At 37.9% G+C, this 17637-nt stretch overlaps 1 protein-coding gene across 1 annotated transcript in view; it reads right to left on the reverse strand.

The window, feature by feature from the left end:
* The window catches only part of LOC109270976 (ATP-binding cassette sub-family C member 12), a 180974-nt gene that overhangs the window by 74232 nt on the left and 89105 nt on the right, over nt 1–17637 (reverse strand). Inside the window, exon 2 of the mRNA XM_019456023.2 lies at nt 8138–8306. Within this exon, the coding sequence (XP_019311568.2) occupies nt 8138–8256 (119 nt within the window). The 5' untranslated portion in view covers nt 8257–8306. The remainder of the gene's footprint in view (nt 1–8137; nt 8307–17637) is intronic.

The raw sequence follows: 17637 nt of genomic DNA on the forward strand, positions 1-17637 counted from the left end.
ACTATCCCATTTCATAGACAAGAACATCATGGCATAAAGAAGTTAAAGTGCTTGGAGGAGAGGAGTCAAGATGGCAGAACAACTGAAAGTTTTTTGTGCATCTTGCATCCATGAAATACAGCCAAACCAACACTAAACCTCCTGCACACCTAGAAAACTGATCTGAAGATTAACACAACAATCTGTGCAACCTGAACCACAGAACTCAGTAGGTACTCATGCAGAGAGGTAAACTAGGGGAGAGAGAAGCTGTGGAGGGCAGGGAGCCACTTCTGCATGCAGAGAGAGGATGGAGATGGGGGAGAGTATAGGAAAAGCAACCCCCCCCCAAAGCAGCTGGAGAGAAAGTGAAAAAGTGTAAACATCCGCAGGGACTGAACCAAAAAGGGAGAAAGGAGAAAGGAGAGGGTTTAAATTCCATTAAGACTCTATAAACAGGGGGAGCACAGAGTCTGAAACTCCACAGCTCAATATCTGGCAGTGCTCTGGTGGGAAGGGTGAATCTCCAGGAACAGAGTGGAGTCCAGAGGTCTTAGGGCCACACGGGGATAGTTGGTTCCCCTGCTGAGAGGACACCTGGTAGAGGCTGTGTTGGTCCCCCAAAGGCAAGGTCCCAGTGAACCTGGGAGAACAACCACATTTGCTGGTGCTGGAACAAGGTCGTTAAGGGTGAAGGCTGGTGCCAGATGTGTGTTGTGATTTTCCATAATCCCTGAAACGCTGCTGCTAAACTATCTCGTGATTTTCTGGGGCAGTCTGGCAACCGGCCACAGTCTCTGGGCATCAGCAGCAGCACGGTCCCACAAACATTCCTGGGTGTGGCCAGCACCTGGCCATTGCTCGGTGAGACCCTTCCACAGAGGGGCAGAACGGGTCAAATCTGCAGTCCCTCAGAAGTAAGGGGTCTGGAAAAACAGCCACATCTGAGACAAAACTCAGGAGGGAGGTGCTGCCTGGGGCTTGGTCACAGACTGTGTAAAAGCAGGGAGTGGATGGAAGCCAAAGACAAAGGACAGGTGCATGATTGCTGATCGGGGAGAACAGAGTTCTGATACGAGAGACTGGGTAGCTGGGTGATGCCATTTTCACCACTTCCGTGCATGTGCTTACACACCTACAAGCGCCACAACAATCCACCCCAGTAAGCTAAACAGCACTGTCTGGTGGAGAATGGAGCCGTTACACCAAGCCCCGCCCAACTGGGCCAACCTTGCTCTTCAGGAACACAAGTCTCTCCACATGCTTAGTTTATGGATTATAAAGCGCTTCATAGTTTGACTTCCAGGGGAAAATGAAGTAATTTCAGTCACATTTCAGTTTGTTCACTGGTACATCTATTCAGTATTCTTTCTTTTTTTTTCCTTTTTTCTCTTTTTTTGTCTCGTTTCTTTTTCTTGAATACAGAGAGAGAAAAACTCATTTTTATTTTCAATTTTTATTAAAAATGCTTTTCAACTTTTTTACTATTTTTTTACTTTTGTGTGATTTTTTTCAAATTCTATTTTACTTCCATCATTTCATTTTAGTCTACTTCCGTGTATTCATTTTTTTCAGATTTTCAAATGATTTCCTTTTTGTTCTTTCTTTCCCCTTTTTTTCTCTAATCTATCAAGCCACTTTGAACACTCAGACCAAAACACACCTAGTATCTAGCATCATTTATTCGATTTGTGTGTGTGTGAGTTTGTTTATTTGTTTTTAATTTAATTTTAATATTTTTTAAATTTTAATTTTTTTACCTCATTAATTCCTTTTCTCCCTTCAAAATGATGAAACGAAGGTATTCACCCCAAAAGAAAGAGCACAAAGAAATGACACCTAGGGACTTAACCAACACAGATACAAGCAAGATGTCTGAACCAGAATTTAGAATCATGATAATAAGAATACTAGCTGGAGTCAAAAGTGGATTAGAATCCCTTTCTGCAGAGATAAAAGAAGTAAAAAATAGCCAGAATTAAATTAAAAATGCTATAACTGAGCTACAATCTCAAATGGATGCCACGATGGCAAGGATGGATGAGGCAGAACAGAGAATCAGCGATATAGAAGACAAACTTATGAAGAATAATAAAGCAGGAAAAAAGAGAGATTAAGGCAAGAGCATGATTTAAGAGTTAGAGAAATCAGTGACTCATTAAAAAGGAACATCAGAATCATAGAGGCCCCAGAAGAAGAAGAGAGAGAAACAGGGGTAGAAGGGTTGTGTGAGAAAAATCATGGCAGAAAATTTTCCTAACCTGGGAAAAGACACAGACATCAAAATCCAGGAAGCACAGAGGACTTCCATTAGATTCAACAAAAGCCGACCATGAACAAGCCATATCATAGTCAAATTCACAAAATACTCAGGCAAGGAGAGAATCATGAAAGCATCAAGGGACAAAAAGTCCTTAACCTACAAGGGAAGACAGATCAGGTTTGCAGCAGACCTATCCACAGAAACCTGGCGGGCCAGAAAGGAGTGGCAGGATATATTCAATGTGCTGACTCAGAAAAATATGCAGCCAAGAATTCTTTATCCAGAAAGGCTGTCATTCAAAATAGAAGGAGAGATAAAATTTCCCAAACAAAAATTAAAGGAGTTTGTGACCACTTAACCAGCCCTGCAAGAAATTTTAAGGGGGACTCTCTGAAAGGAGAAAAGTAGGAAAAAAATACAACAAATAAATAAAGACCAAAAGCAACAAAGACTAGCAAGGACCAGAGAACACCACCAGAAACTCCAACTCTACAAGCAACATAATGGCAATAAATTCATATCTTTCAGTACTCACTCTAAATGTCAATGGACTAAATGCTCCAAGCAAAAGACATAGGGTAACAGAATGGATAAGAAAACAAGATCCATCTATATGCTGTTTGCAAGAGACCCACTTTAGACCTAAAGTCACCTTCAGATTGAAAGTAAGGAGATGGAGAACCATCTATCATGCTAATGGTCAACAAAAGAAAGCTGGAGTAGCCATACTTATATCAGACAATCTAGACATTAAAATAAAGTCTGCATCAAGAGATGAAGAAGGGCATTATATCATAATTAAGGGGTCTATCCACCAAGAAGACCTAACAGCTGTAAACATTTATGCACCAAATGTGAAAGCACCCAAATATATAAATCAATTAATCACAAACATAAAGAAACTCATTGATAGTAACACCATAATAGTAGAGGACTTCAACACCCCACTCACAGCAATGGACAGATCATCTAATCAAAAAATCAACAAGGAAACAATGGCTTTGAATGACACACTGGACCAAATGGACTTAACAGATACATTCAGAACATTTCATCCTAAAGCAGCAGAATATACATTCTTCTCCAGTGCACATGGAACATTCTTCAGAATAGACCACATACTGGGACATAAATCAGCCCTCAAGTACAAAAAGATCGAGATCATACCATGCATATTTTCAGACCACAATGCTATAAAACGCAAAATCAACCACAAGAAAAAGTTTAGAAAGATAACAAATACTTGGGAGACTAAAGAACATCCTACTCAAGAATGAATGGGCTAACCAAGAAGTTAAAGAGGAAATTATAAAGTACATGGAAGCCAATGAAAATGATAACACCACAAGCCACAACCTCTGGGATGCAGCAAAGGCAGTCGTAAGAGGAAAGTATATAGCAATCCAGGCCTTCCTAAAAAAGGAAGAAAGGTCTCAGATAAACAACCTAACCTTATGCCTTAAGGAGCTGGAAACAGCAGCAAATAAAACCCAAAACCAGAAAAAGACAGGAAATAATAAAGATTAGAGAAGAAATTTATGCTATCAAAACCAAAAAAAACGGTAAAACAGATCAATGAAACCAGAAGCTTGTTCTTTGAAAGAATTAACAAAATTGATAAACTACTAGCCAGTTTTATCAAAAAGAAAAAGAAAAGGACCCAAATAAATAAAATCAAGAATGAAACAGGAGAGATCACAACCAACACAGCAGAAATAAAAACAATAATAAGAGAATATTATGAGCAATTATACACCAATAAAATGGGCAATCTGGAAGAAATGGACAAATTCCTAGAAACATATACACTACTAAAACTGAAACAGGAAGAAATAGAAATTTTGAACAGTCCCATAACCAGTAAAGAAATCGAATTAGTAATAAACAATCTCCCCCAAAACAAGAGTCCAGGGCCAGATGGCTTTCCAGGGGAATTCTACCAAACATTTAAGGAAGAGTTAACACCTATTCTCTTGAAGCTGTTCCTAAAATAGAAATGGAAGGAAACTTCCAAACTTTCTATGAAGCCAGCATTACCTTGATTCCAAAACCAGACACAGACCCCACTAAAAGGGAGAACTATAGACCAATTTCCCTGATGAACATGGATGCAAAAATCCTCAACAAGATATTAGCCAACCAGATCTAACATTACATTAAAAAAATTATTCACCACGACCAAGTAGGATTTATACCTGGGATGCAGGGCTTGTTCAATATCCACAAAACAACCAATGTGATTCATCACATCAATAAAAGAAAGGACAAGAACCATATGATCCTCTCAATAGATGCAGAGAAAGCATTTGACAAAATATAACATCCTTCCTTGATAAAAACCCTCAAGAATGTAGGGATAGAAGGAGCATACTTCAAGATCATAAAAGCCATATATGAAAGACCCACTGCTAATATCATCCTCAAAGGGGAAAAACTGACAGCTTTCCCCTTAAGGTCAGGAAAAGACAGAGATGTCCACTCTCACCACTGTTATTCAACATAGTATTGGAAGTCTTAGCCTCTGCAATCAGTCAACACAAAGAAATAAAAGGGATCCAGATCGGCCAGGAGGAGGTCAAACTTTCACTCTTCATAGATGACATGATAATCTACATAGAAAACCCAAAAGATTCCACCAAAAAACTGCAAGAACTGATTCATGAATTCAGCAAGGTGGCAGGATATAAAATCAATGCACAGAAATCGGTTGCATTTCTATACACCAACAAAGAAGCAACAGAAAGAAAAATAAAGGAATCAATCCCATTTACAATGGCACCAAAAACCATGAAATACCTAGGGATAAATCTAACCAAAGAGGTGAAAAATCTGTACACTGAAAACTATACAAGGTTATGAAAGAAATTGAAGAAGACACACAAAAATGGAAAAAGATTCCATGTTCCTGGATAGGAAGAGCAAATATTGTTAAAATGTTGACACTACCCAAAGCAATCTACATATTCAATGCAATCCCTATCAAAATAACACCAGCCTTCTTCATGGAGCTAGAACAAATAATCCTAAAATTTGTATGGAACCAGAAAAGACCCTGAAGAGCCAAAGCAATCTTGAAAAAGAAAACCAAAGCAGGAGGCATCACAATCCTGGACTTCAGGCTATACTACAAAGCTGTAATCATCAAGACAGTATGGTACTGGCACAAGAACAGACACTCAGATCAATAGAACAGAATAGAGAACCCAGAAATGGACCCACAAACATATGGCCAACTAATCTTTGACAAAGCAGGAAATATCCAATGGAATAAACACAATCTCTTCAGCAAGTGGTGCTGGGAAAACTGAACAGCGACATGCAGAAGAACAAACCTGGACCACTTTCTTACACCATACACAGAAATAAACTCAAGTGGACGAAAGACCTCAATGTAAGACAGGAAGCCATCAAAATTCTCGAGGAGAAAGCAGGCTAAAACCTCTTCGATCTTGGCCGCAGCAACTTCTTACTCAACACATCTCTGGGAGCAAGGGAAACAAAAGCAAAAATGAACTATTGGGACCTCATCAAAATAAAAAGCTTCCACAGGGAAGGAAACAATCAGCAAAACTAAAAGGCAACTGATGGAATGGGAGAAGATATTTGCAAATGACATATCAGATAAAGGGTTAGTATCCAAAATCTATAAAGAACTTGCCAAACTCAACACCCCCCCCCAAAAAAATAATCCAGTGAAGCAATGGGCAAAAGACATGAATAGACACTTCTCCAAAGAAGACATCCAGATGACCAACCGACACATGAAAAAATGCTCCACATCACTCATCATCAGGGAAATACAAATCCAAACCACAATGAGATACCACCTTACACCTATCAGAATGGCTAACATTAACAACTCAGGCAACAACAGATGTTGGCGAGGATGCAGAGAAAGAGGATCTCTTTTGCATTGCTGGTGGGAATGCAAGCTGGTGTAGCCATTCTGGAAAACAGTATGGAGTGTTCCTCAAAAAGTTAAAAATAGAACTACCCTATGACCCAGCAATTGGATAAATACTAGGTATTTATCCAAGGGATACAGGTGTGCTGTTTCGAAGGGGCCCATGCACCCCAATGTTTATAGCAGCACTATCAACAATAGCCAAAGTATGGAAAGAGTCCAAATGTCCATCGATGGATTAATGGATAAAGAAGATGTGGTACATATATACAATGGAGTATTACTCAGCAATCAAAAAGAATGAAACCTTGCCATTTACAACTACGTAAATGGAACTACAGGGTATTATGCTAAGCAAAATTAGTCAGACAAGAGAAAGACTTCACTCACATGATGACTTTAAGACACAGAACAGATGAACATAAGGGAAGGGAAGCAAAAATAATATAAAAACAGGGAGGGGGACAAAACATAAGAGACCCTTAAATATGGAGAACAAACAGAGGGTTGCTGGAGGAGATGTGGGAGGGGGGATGGGCTAAATGGGTAGGGGACATTAGGGAATCTACTCCTGAAATCATTGTTGCACTATATTAACTAATTTGGATGCAAATTAAAAAAAATAAAATTAAAAAAAAGCTAAAGTGCTCATCCAAACTTTTACAATGGTACAGCATGAATTCAAACCCACTGCTTGCTAACTCCAAGGTCCTATCACTCTCTTAAGCAGCAGCCCACATTGCCTGTTCACAAAGCAATTATAAACTTAACCAGAACAGTGGGTAGTTAGCACTTTCCTGCCTGGGACTAATTATGGTAACCTATTCCCTCAGCTTTCAACATTTACCTCTCCTTTTAGATGGCTCTAGGTGATTCCTTGGTCCAGAGATTCTAGGAGAGAGCAGTGCTGTGTCACCTCACTATAGAGATGCCACTTGGCCTTCTACTGTTCAGAGAACAGGACACAGGGCCCTTTCTATGTAGAAGAGGCAGCATTTAAAATATTATGATTAATATAATAATAGCATATCATATCATATAATGTTATAGTTATGAGTGTGAGCTTAAAAGTCAGCCTGCATATGTTACTATCCTGCAGTTCAAAATGGACCCAATTCTCTCTCCCCATCTGTATAACAGCCCCTTGTAATGTGAACTTGCAGCTGCTTCCACCAGTAAGTTTAGTCTATTTATCCACACCTTGAATCTGAGCGACTTGTGACTTAATTTGGCCAATAGAATGCTATGAAAAAAATGGTATGCCAATTCTGAGCCTGAGTCCCAAGAAATCCTATACTTTTCAACTCATCCTTTTGGCAGGCTACTGTACTATTAAGTGATCAAGCCCAGGTTACCCTGCTGGAGGTTGATAGCCCATGTGACCCACTTGCCCCAATTGCCCCATTGTCAGCCAACTGACCCTGTGAAGCACACCCACCTTGCAGTTCAGGATATTTATAAGTAAGTTTAATCAAAACAAGATGAATCACCCAGCCAAGCTCAGCCTAGGTTGCTGGCCCACCCATAAAATTGTAAGCTAATTAAATGGCAATTGTTTTAGACTTCTAAGTGTTAGCAGTCAGAAAGTTTGTGTGTTACAAAGAAAAAGCTAACTGATGAACTTTCTGCAAATTACTTAACTTCTCTGTGCCTCACTTTTTCACCAATCAGATAAAATAATACGTCCATGGTGGTTTTGAAGAGTGAAAGAGGCCATGTTTATAAAGTACTTGAACATGTCCCAGCACATTGAAAGCTCTCCTTAAACATTGGCTATTGTCTCCCTCTCATCAAAGGACAAAAGGAGTAAAGAAGTAGTGGATGGATGGATGGATGCATGGATGCATGGATGCATGGATGCGTGGATGCATGGATGGATAACAAAAGGACAAGCATATAGAGCAGCAGCATGGGGGAACAGGACCAGTGCCTACTTTCCTGATGGGCTAGAAAATACCCTGGCCCTCCCTCCAAACCTTCTCCTGGCTTACCTTGCATAGGGTCTCACTGGGATCATGGTCTTTAGGCTGGGATCATATCTTTCTATAAAGGATCTTCGCTGGCCTCGCCGATCCAGATCTGAGATAAAGTAGGGGCCTTCACCCACCATCCTGATGGAAGCCTGGAGCCCTGAGATGTTGGCCTAGGGACACTTTCACTCTGCAACAAAGAGATGAGGAAAGTCACTGAGAAATGAGAACACTTTGGAATGGGACTAGGCAGTCCCTGTGCCACTCATACTCTACCCAGAAAAGCTTCTTTTCTCTAAACCCTCAGACTTATTTTCACCAGTTAGATTTCTATATTTATGGGGTAGATGAGGGTGGGGGGTATTAACGTGTGGCCAGAAACCCTGCCACATCCCTCAACTCCACTCTGAGATTTCCTTATTAGCAAGGACATTCATTGCCTCTTCTTTCCCATTTTAGATTGACTGGGAGCAGAAAGCCTATTGTGGATTGTCTGTTGGGAGCCAGTCTGTGGCCAACCTTGAATCCCAGACCAGCAAAAAAGCTCCAGGAAGGTGGTTTTGCTGTCACACAAATTTTGTTTCACACAAACTAAAGTTTGTCACACACACCTCTTTTTCTTTCTGCTTCTCTCCGATACCTAGGAGCTTATGTATCCACATTGCCGCATACCCAAGGGCTAGAGACTTTCAATGAGATCACCCCTCAGGACCAGGCACATCTGGATAAGCCCACATTCCCCCCACTTCTGGAAACACTGCCTCTAAAAAACCCAACAATGTAGGTGGAGAGAACACCTTTTGGAGTGTCTGCCCAGGCCATAAACCAACCACCCTATTTACCAATCACCTAAACCTAATGGGTAGAGAACAATCCCTGAAGGTTTTCCTATTCCTAGTTTCAGTTCTTTCCTGAGACCCAGCTCTATTCTTTCCCTAGGGTTCCATAACTTCTCCCTCCCTATATGTTGGGGATGAATTCTCCCTTTTTACCCAAACTATCTTGAGTTGGTTTCTGTCACTTGCAACCAGAGGCCTCACTATTATATATACATGGGGGTCCTAGTCCCATGAATTTTCTCGGGAAGTTTTCATCGCTAGAAACATCAAATAAACCAATTCCCATCAAGGTTTTAATGGCTGATAAACCAATGACAAAGTTGGAAGTGTTCTTGGATTCAATCTTTTACAAACTTTTCATTGTACAGAAGAAGAAACAGAGGCCCAAAGAAGGGAAGGGACTTCCTCAGGAGTATATGTAGTAGTGACACTAGTATCATGGCTGAATAAGATATCCTTTGTTCGTGTCTCCCCTGCTCCTAACAACAATTTGGTGTCTATCTACAAGCAAAAGTGCCCTTCTGGGAGCTGTGGGATCCAGCACCATATGCCAAGAAACACAGGAGTATTGCCCTGCCATGTATCAGATAATGGAAGTACAGACCTTGGTCCTGGCTGTGTGCTCTGAAGTGTCCCCTGACCTGGCTCCAAACCCTCTTGGCCATGGTCCAGGAGTCCCTGGAAGATATCACTTGAGACAATCACTATTGACAAGAGAACCTTTGGGGAAGTTCAGGTTCCCAGTGGAGAATTTCCAACATACTATCGGAGCAAATAGTTTGGATGAATTGGAGAGGGGAAGAGGAATAGTTTGACTTTATTCACATCACCCATCCCCAAGGCAGCACAGCTTAGGGCCAAAAGACATCTTTTCAGCCCATGATTTCTCTCGCATGGTAAAGTGAGAGCTGGCTTCCAAAGCTGGCATCCAGCTGTGCAGGATACTGACAAAGAACCCCATTTCTCTCTGACCGCATTCAGAGGACTAAATTTTGATCTACATGATAAGGGCAAGAAAAGGCTAAGAGAGAGGCAAGTAGGACTCTTGGAGGGAATTAAAGGAACATGAATCCTATTAACTGCATTAGAGACTAAATTAAGAAGCCTGTCATGAGTTGCTGGGGATACGTCACTCACACATGCCTCCAACTGGTTCACAGGCACCCTCAGCATTCTACATGCCTCACCTACACACACACCCATCCTGTGGCCAGGTCCCTGTGCATGCTGCCAATGGCAGCAGTGAAAGGAAGCTTTGACAGACAACTAGTGAGCATGCACAGAAAACCACACCAAATGTATGGGCTAGGGAGAGACCACAAACTTGCGCTTTTGGGAAAACAAAAGGGGAGGCTGTCAGCACCCAACCTGATGCTTTGCAAGATTGAAAGAAAGCATATAGGCTTAAGAATTCTGCCACAAGAAAGAGCAAGAAGATGGATCAGGTGTACCCACAGAAGGTCTGAGAAAGCCCTAGATTCCCTAGCAAGGATCATGGAAGGTATTTATCTCCCAACAGCAGTAAGTAAAGATTGGAGGAGGTAATTGATATTTCAAATGTGAAAACAGCAATGCAAAACTTCAAGGAACATAAAAAATCACGGAAACATGACACCACTAAAGGACAACAATAATCTTTCAGTAACTGATCCCAAAGAGATGTATATCTGCAATTAACCCAATAAAGAATTGACAACAGCTGTTTTAAGGAATTTCAATGAGTTATAAGAAAACACAGAAAAACAATTGAGATGAATCAGGAAAACAATACATGAACAAAATGGGAAGTTTAAAAAAAAGAGGGAAATTATTTTTTTCATGTTTATTTTTGAAAGAGAGACAGACGGAGTGCAAGCTGGGGAGGGACAGAGAGAGAGAGGGAGACACAGAATCTGAAGCAGGCTCCAGGCTCCAAGCTGTCAGCACAGAGTCTGACATGGGACTCAAACTCACAAACCCTGAGATCATGACCTGAGCCAAAGTCAGATGCTTAACTGACTGAGCCACAAAGGCACCCCAAAAGGAGACAGAAATTATTAAAAGAACCAAACAGAAATTATGAAAGTGAATACAGTAAATAAAATGAAAAGTGTAATAGAGAGTATCAACAACAGAAAGAATCTATAAGTTAGAAGACAAGAACTTTGAAATTTTCCAGTCAGAGGAGAACAAAGAAAGAAGAATTTAAAAAGAGTGAAGAAAGCTTATGTGATCTATGGAATACCATCGAAAGAAATAATTTCAAGTTGTTGGAGTTTCAGGAAAAAAAGAGGGAGAATGAGGCAGAAGACTTATTTAAAGAAATAATGGCTTAGAACTTCCCAAATCTAGGTAGAGATTTGAATAGCCAAGTTCATGAAGCTCATAGGTCACCAAAGAAACTCAAACTCAAAAAGATAATTTCTAACACACATTAGAATAAAATTTTCACAGATCAAACAGCAGCAAGAGAAAAGAAACTTCTAACTTACGAGGGAATCCCATGAAGGCTATTAGTGATTTCTCAGCAGAAACCTTACAGGCCAAGAGAGTGGGATGATGTATTCAAAGTTCCGGGGGAAAAAAAACAAAAACAAAAACATAAAACTACCAACTAAGAATATTCTAACCAGCAAACTATCATTCAGAAATGAAAGTGAGATAAAGACTTTCCCAGGCAAACAAAAGCTGAGGGAGTTTATCACCACTAGACCTGCCTTAACAAGAAATACTGAAAGAAATTCTTCAAGCTGAAGTTAAAGGACACTAATTAGTAACATTAAAATATGTAACACACTGACACTAATTAGTAACATGAAAATATGCAACAATGTAAGTATACAGTCAAATTCAGAATACTCTAATACTGTATTATGGTAGTGTGTTAACAATTCTAATATAAAGGTTAAAAATATAAATAATTTTTAATAAGTAAACAATATAAAAAGACAAGTTGTAACACCAGAAGCATAAAAGGGGGAGAGTAAAAGGGTAGAGTTTTTGTATGCAATCAAAATTAAGTTGTTGTTAACCTAAAATAGACCATCATATCTATAAATTTCTTTATGTAAGCCTTAAGGTAACCACAAAACCTACAGCAGATTCAATAAAGAGAAGGGAATCAAAGCATACCACTATGAAAATCGTCAATTCACAATGGAAAGCAGCAAAAGAAGAAGAAAGGAATGGGGGACCTACAAAACAGCCAGAAAACAATAAGATGGCATTAATAAATCCTTACGTATCAATAAACATGTGAAATGCAAAGGGATTAAATCCTTCAATAAAAAGGCATAGAGTGGCTGGCTGAATGAAAAAAATAAGACCCAACTACATGCTGCCTACAACAGACTCACTTCAGCTTTAAAGATACACATAGGCTCAAAGTGAAGGGATGAAAACATGCAAGTGGAAACCAAAAGACAGCAGGGGTAGCTATACTTATATCAAACAAAATGGATTCTAAGAAAAAGAAACCATAACAAGAGACAAAATCACTACACAATGATAAAAGGATCAAGTAATCAAGAATATATAACAATCATAGATGATAGATAAATAGATTGATAAATTATAGACATCTTTTAATGGTGGAGAACCTAAATATATTAAATAAACACTAATAATAAAATATTAGTAGGTGACTTTAATACTCCATTTTCAACATTAGCTATATCATCCAGGCATAAAATCAATAAGGAAACACTAGAGTTGAGCTACACTTTAGACCAAGTGGGCCTAACAAAAATATACAGAAAATTCTATCCAGCAACAGTAGAACATGTGTTCTTCTTCTCAAGAACACGTGCAACATTCCCCAGGATAGACCGTGATAAGTTACAAAACAAATCTTAGCAAATTTAAGAATATTGAAATCATACCAAGTATTTTTTCTGACCACAATGGTATGAAACTAGAAATCAATAACAAAAAAAGATGGAAAGTTCACAAATATGTGTGTATTACACAACATATTTCTGACCAGACAATGAGTCAAAGAAGAAATCAAAAGGAAAATTTTAAAAATATCTTGAAATAAATAAAAGTGGAAACATGACATACCAAATTTGTGGGATGCAGTAAAAATAGTCCTCAAATGGAAGTTTATAATGATAAATGCCTACATTAAGAAAAATAAAAGGTTTCAAATAAATAACCTAAATTTACACTTCAGTGAACCAAAAAATGAAGAACAAACTAAGCCCAAAGTTAGCAGAGGGAAATAAAACAAAGAACAGAAATAAATGAACTAGAGACTAGAAAAACAGTAGAAAAGATCAATGAAACTACAACTGGTTTTTTTTGAAAAAATAAACAACTGGCAAATCTTTAGCTAGACTAAGAGAAAAAAGAGAAGACTCATAAAATTAGAAAGAGTAGACATTGCAACGGATACCACAGAGATATAAATGATCATAAGAGACTATTAGAACAAATGTACATCGACAAATTGGATAACCTAGAAGAAATTGATAAATTCCTAGAAACACACAACTTACCAAGACTTAATAATGAAGAAATAGAAAATCTGAACAGACCAATACAATAAGAAGATTGAACTAGTAATCAAAACTATCCCCCAAAAAGAAAATCCCAGACCAAATTGTTTCCCCAGCGAATTCTACAAAACATTTACAGAAGAATTAATGCCAAAGCTTCTCAAACTCTTCTAAAAAAATTGAAGAGGAGGAAACATCCCCAAACTCATTTTATGAGACAAGCATAATCCTGATAGAAAAGCCAGATAAAGACATAACAAGAAAACTACAGGCCAATACCCTAATGAATATAGATGCAAGTATTGTCAACAAAATATTAGCAAACTAAATCCAACAACACATTAAGAAATCATATACCATGATCAAGTAGAATTTATCCCTGAGATGCAAGGATGCTTCAACATATGCAAATCAACAAATATGATACACTTCATTAATAGAATAAAAGATAAAAATCATATGATCATCTCAATAAATACAGAGAAATAATGCATCTAATACATTAAGGTACATCTTAAGAGATACAGAAAAATCAGTTGATAAAATACAACATGTGTTCATGATTAAAAAACACTCTCAACCAATTGGATATAGAAAGAATATACTGTCACATAATAAAAGGCATATATGACAAGCCTACACCTAACATTATACTCAATGATGAAAGTTTGAAAAGTTTTCATCTAGAATCAGGACCAAAACAAAGATGTTCACTCTTACCACTTTTATTCAACATAGTACTGCAAGTCCTAGCCGTAGCAATTAGGTAAGAAAAGGAAATAAAGGATATACAAATTGGAAAGAAAGGTGTAAAACTGTCTTTGCTTGCAGATGGTATTATCTTATATATAGAAAATCCTAAAGACTAAATGAAAAACTTAGAACTAAACAAATTCAGTAAAGTTTCAGGATACAAAATCAATATATAGAAATCAGTTGTGTTTCTATATACTAAAATAAAATATCTGAAAAGAAATAAAGAAAACAATCTCATTCACAACAGCTTCAAAAAAAATAAAATACTCATGGCTAAACTTAACAAAGGAAGTGAAAGAACTGTACACTGAAAACTACAACACTTTGAGGAAAGAAATTGAAGAGAAAAACAAATGGAAAGATACCCTGTGTTCATGGATCAGAAAAATTAATATCATTAAAATGTCCATACTACTTAAAGCTATCTATAGATTTGGCACAATTCCCATCAAAATTCTAATGATATTTTTTTACAGAAATAGAAAAAACAATTCTAAAATTTGTATGAAATCACAAAACACCTTGAATAGTCAAAGCAATCCTAAGAAAGAAGAACAGAGCTGGTGGCATGACAGTTCCTGATTTCAAACTATACTACAAAGCTACAGTAATCAATGGTGCTGGCATAAAAATAGACACATAAACCAATAGAACAAAATTGAGAGATTACAAATAAACCCTTGAAAATACAGTCAACTAATATTTGACAATGGATCCAAGAATACTCAACGGGAAAAGGATATTCTCTTTAATAAATGGTGTTGGGAAAACTGGATAATCACATGCAAAAGAATAAAATTGGACTCCTGTTTTAATGCCACTCACAAAAATTAACCTGAAATGGATTAAAGACTTTAACATAAGAACTAAAAATATAAAGTCCCTATAAGTAAACAGGGGGATAATTTCCTTCTCTTGGCAATTATCTTTTGGATGTGACACCAGAAGCACAAGCAAAATAAAAAGCAAAAATAAGTGGAACTACATAAAACTAAAAATATTCTATACAGCAAAATAAACAATCAACAAAATGAAAATACAACCTACAGAATGGGAAAAATATTTGCAAATCATATCTGATAAAGGGTTAACTTCAGTCCCTTTTTTTTAAGTTTATTTTTTTTTTCAGTAATCTCTACATCTAATGTGAGGCTTGAACTCACAACCCCAAGATCAAGACTCTCATTCTCTTCTGACTGAGCCAGCCAGGCACCCCTTGATAAAGAGTTAATATACAAAACATATAAGGAAGTCATACAACTCAAAATCAAAATAACCCAAACAGAAAAATCTGATTAAAAATGAGAAAAGGAACTGAATAGAAACTTCTGCAAAGAAGATATACAAATGGCCTAAAAGTACATGAAAAGGTGCTCAATATCACTAATCATTAGGGAAATGCAGGTCAAAACCACAAAAAGATATTACTTCATACCTGTTAGAACAGCTATTATCAAAAAGATGACTGGGTGGCTCAGTCGGTTAAGCGGCTGCCTTTGGCTCAGGTCATGATCTCACGGTCTGTGAGTTCGAGCCCCGCATCTGGCTCTGTACTGATAGCCTGGAGCCTGCTTGTGTTTCTGTGTCTCCCTCTCTCTGGGCCCCTTTCCCATACACACTCTGTCTCTCTCTGCTTTTCAAAAATGAATAAATGTCAAAAAAAATTTTTTTAAAAACAAAAAGATGAGGATTTTAGCACTCCACTTGCAGAAATGGATAGATCATCTAGACACATGGTCAATAAAGAAACAAGGGCTCTGAATGATACATTGGATCAGATGGACTTGACAGATATATTTAGAACTCTGCATCCCAAAGCAACAGAATATACTTTCTTCTCGAGTGCACATGGAATATTCTCCAAGATAGATCACATACTGGGTCACAAAACAGCCCTTCATAAGTATACAAGAATTGAAATCATACCATGCATACTTTCAGACCACAATGCTATGAAGCTTGAAATCAACCACAGGAAAAAGTCTGGAAAGCCTCCAAAAGCATGGCGGTTAAAGAACACCCTACTAAAGAATGAATGGGTCAACCAGACAATTAGAGAAGAAATTGAAAAATATATGGAAACAAATGAAAATGAAAATACAACAATCCAAATGCTTTGGGATGCAGCGAAGGCAGTCCTGAGAGGAAAACACATTGCAATCCAGGCCTATCTCAAGAAACAAGAAAAATCCCAAATACAAAATCTAACAGCACACCTAAAGGAAATAGAAGCAGAACAGCAAACACAGCCTAAACCCAGCAGAAGAAGAGAAATAATAAAGATCAGAGCAGAAATAAATAATACAGAATCTAAAAAAACTGTAGAGCAGATCAACGAAACCAAGAGTTGGTATCTTGAAAAAATAAACAAAATTGATAAACCTCTAGCCAGCCTTCTCAAAAATAAAAGGGAGATGACCCAAATAGATAAAATTATGAATGACAATGGAATTATTACAACCAATCCCTCAGAGATACAAGCAATTATCAGGGAATACTATGAAAAATTATATGCCAACAAACGGGACAACCTGGAAGAAATGGACAAATTCCTAAACACCCACAAGCTTCCAAAACTCAATCAGGAGGAAATAGAAAGCTTGAACAGACCCATAACCAGCGAAGAAATTGAATCAGTCATCAAAAATCTCCCGACAAATAAGAGTCCAGGACCACATGGCTTCCCAGGGGAGTTCTACCAGATGTTTAAAGCAGAGATAATACCTATCCTTCTCAAGCTATTCCAAAAAATAGAAAGGGAAGGAAAAGTTCCAGACTCATTCTATGAAGCCAGTATTACTTTGATTCCTAATCCAAACAGAGGCCCATTAAAAAAAGAGAAGTACAGGCCAATATCCCTGATGAATATGGATGCAAAAATTCTCAATAAGATACTAGCAAATCGAATTCAACAGTTTTTCATATAAAAAGAATTATTCACCATGATCAAGTGGGATTCATTCCTGGGATGCAGGGCTGGTTCAACATTCGCAAATCTATCAACGTGATACATCACATTAATAAAAGAAAAGATAAGAACCATATGACCCTGTCAATCGATGCAGAAAATGTCTTTGACAAAATTCAGCATCGTTTCTTAATAAACACCCTCGAGAAAGTTGGGATAGAAGGAACATACTTAAACATCATAAAAGCCATTTATTAAAAGCCCACAGCTAACATCATCCTCAATGGGGAAAAACTGAGAGCTTTCTCCCTGAGATCAGGAACATGACAGGGATGTCCACTCTCACAGCTGTTGTTTAACATAGTGTTGGAAGTTCTAGCATCAGCAATCAGACAACAAAAGGAAATCAAAGGCATCAAAATTGGCAAAGATGAAGTTAAGCTTTCGCTTTTTGCAAATGACATGATATTATACATGGAAAATCCGATAGACTCCACCAGAAGTCTGCTAGAACTGATACATGTATTTAGCAAAGTTGCA

This window comes from Panthera pardus, unplaced genomic scaffold (assembly GCF_024362965.1).
Source record: "Panthera pardus isolate Hobbes unplaced genomic scaffold, ASM2436296v1 HiC_scaffold_18, whole genome shotgun sequence".
Taxonomy (NCBI): Eukaryota; Metazoa; Chordata; class Mammalia; order Carnivora; family Felidae; genus Panthera; species Panthera pardus.